This window comes from Penaeus chinensis, chromosome 43, assembly GCF_019202785.1.
Source record: "Penaeus chinensis breed Huanghai No. 1 chromosome 43, ASM1920278v2, whole genome shotgun sequence".
NCBI lineage: Eukaryota > Metazoa > Arthropoda > Malacostraca > Decapoda > Penaeidae > Penaeus > Penaeus chinensis.
In genome coordinates this window covers 13,719,104-13,721,603 of record NC_061861.1, presented here as the reverse complement: position 1 = coordinate 13,721,603, position 2,500 = coordinate 13,719,104, and the positions used below count along the sequence as shown (strand labels likewise).

At 47.5% G+C, this 2,500-nt stretch overlaps 1 protein-coding gene across 1 annotated transcript in view; it reads right to left on the bottom strand.

The window, feature by feature from the left end:
• Positions 1-1,301, bottom strand: part of LOC125048158 — a 7,219-nt gene extending 5,918 nt beyond the window's left edge. Inside the window, exon 1 of the mRNA XM_047646714.1 lies at positions 1,208-1,301. Within this exon, the coding sequence (XP_047502670.1) occupies positions 1,208-1,209 (2 nt within the window). The 5' untranslated portion in view covers positions 1,210-1,301. The remainder of the gene's footprint in view (positions 1-1,207) is intronic.
• Positions 1,302-2,500: the final 1,199 nt, after the last annotated feature.

Here is a 2,500-nt window from a genome sequence, read left to right as displayed (position 1 = left end):
CCCTTCCTCCCTCCTTCCCTCCTTGCCTCTCTCTATCCTTACCTCCCTTCTTCCCACCCTCCCTTTCTCCTTCCTTCCCTCTCTCTCCCATCCACCCTCCCACCCACCCTCCTTCCCTCCTTCCCTCTCTCCCTCTCTCCCACCCACCCTCCTTCCCTCCCTTCTCTCCCTCCCAGCCACCCTCCTTCCCTCCCTTCCCTCCCCCTCCCCTCCTCCCACAACAAAAACTACCCAGTCCCGCCAAGCAGGTCAGCGCTGAGCCGGTTAGGTTGGGTCAGGCGACCGACGGGAAAGGTCAAGGCAAACAGCAGAGCCCAACTCTCTCTTTCAAGCTGTCTGTCTGTCTCCATCCCTTCGTTGATCTACGTCTATTTGTTTGTCTGGCTGTCTATCTACCTCTTTGTCTGTCTGTTTGTTTATCTTTCTGCTTGTCTATCTTTTTCTGCCTGTCTGTCTGTCTCCGCCCTTTCATCTATCTGTTTGCTATATGTCTATCGATCTATATATCTATATTTCTGCTTATCTATCTATATTTCTATATATTCTATCAAATCATCCATTGATCTGTCCATCCACCCAATCGTCTATCCATCCATCCATCTATCCAATCATTCATCAATATATCCATCCATCTATCCATCTATCCATCTATCTATCCGTCTCTTTATCTATTTATCCATCTATCCATCCAACCAATCACCCACCTATCCATCCAACCAATCACCCATCCATCCATCTATCTGTCCGTCTATATATCTATCTATCTATCTATCTATCAATCTTCCTCTCTTTACAAACCGTTACTCGTGCTAAAAGACACCGGCAAGGGATTTCTAATACAAACTCTCTCTTTTTCTCTGCATCATTGTGTTTCTCTGCATGTCCACCTGCCTCTCTCTCTCTCTCTCTCTCTCTCTCTCTCTCTCTCTCTCTCTCTCTCTCTCTCTCTCTCTCTCTCTCTCTCTCTCTCTCTCTCTCTCTCTCTCTTCCTCCCTCTCTCTCTCTCTCTCTCTCACGGACGAAGGTTGGTCTGTGACTCACAAGGTAGATCGATCACCACTTTTTTTTTTCTTCACTTTTTTGTTGTTCCGAACGCACACGTTAAAATCTCTGAGCTCCATTTACGGCATAACGCAGACTAGAAGATAAAGAATAACAAGAACACTGCATTAACTCTCACTACGACAACAATAACAGTTTTACTCACATTGTTTCGGTTTGGTTTTGAATCCAAAGTGAGAGGCCAAGGGGTGCAGAAGCCTCTTATATACTGACCCAATAGCGAGGTCAGTGAACGCCGCTCAAAATGGAGGTGGAGAGGAGGAGGAGGAGGGAGGAGGAGGAGGAGAGGGAGGAGGAGGAGGAGCTAACGACGGCGGTTATGGGGAGAAAGGGGAAGGGGGAAGGGGAAGAGGGAGGCGGTTGAGGGGAAAGGGAAGGAGAGGGAGGAGCTATCGACAGTGGCGGTTGTGGGGAGGAAGGGAAAAGGGGAAAGGGGAAGACAGCTTTTAGGAGCCAAGGGAAAGGGAAAGGGAAGGCGGGAGGGAAGGAAGGAGGGAGAGAGATGGAGGGAGGGAGATGGAGTTAAGGGAAAAGGAGGGAAGGGAAAAGGGGAAGAAGAGGAAAGGAAGATATCGTGGGGAGGAGAGGGAGAAATGAGAGGGCCGGAAAAGGGAGATAGAAGGAGGAAAGGAAGGGGAAATAAGGAAGGAGAAAGGGAGGAGATGGCGGTTTTGGGAAAGAGGGAGAGGAGGAAAGGAGAAATAGGGAGGAAGAAGAGAGAGAGGGGGAGGAAGAGAGACGGGGAAGGGGGAAGAAAGAGGGGTTAGAAGGAGGTGAAAGGAAGAGGGAAAGAAAAGTCCACAGGGGGGAGAGAGGAGAAAGAGGGAAGGATAAAGGAAAAGAAGGAGGAAGGGAGAAAGGAGGGAGAAGAAGGGTGAAGAAAGAAGAGGGGGAAGGGGGGAAATACATTCACTGAGGAAGCGGCCAGGCATGCAGTCAAAAATGACGTCATCGTGTTCCTGGACTCTCGTTACTTGTTCGTCCGAGTGCAGGTTGCGAGACAGCGGTCAGTAGGTCACCTCTAAAAGGCATATATGATCAAATAATACAAAAGAGATAAATATATAAATAAACATCAACTGTACGTATGTAAGGACTTCAAAAAAAAAAAACGTAATTCATAAACCCAGACGAAAAAACGACGGTCAAAACCTAAAACGACAAATAAGACATAAGACGACGAATAAAACTGAAAAAAAGAAAAACAATGATATGGAACGTCCGCTGTCGGCTGCCGGAGCATCAACAAGAAGACAAAAAAGGAAATGAACACCATATCGAACACACACATGCTTTCAATTTGGCTCTCTGCACATTAGCAATTAGTACCACGCGCAGGTACACATAAATGCACACTCTCTCCCCCGCTCTCTCTTTTTCGTTCTCTGCCTTTTCCTTTTCCCCATAGTTCTCTCTGTCGTTTTCTTTCCCATTTTTT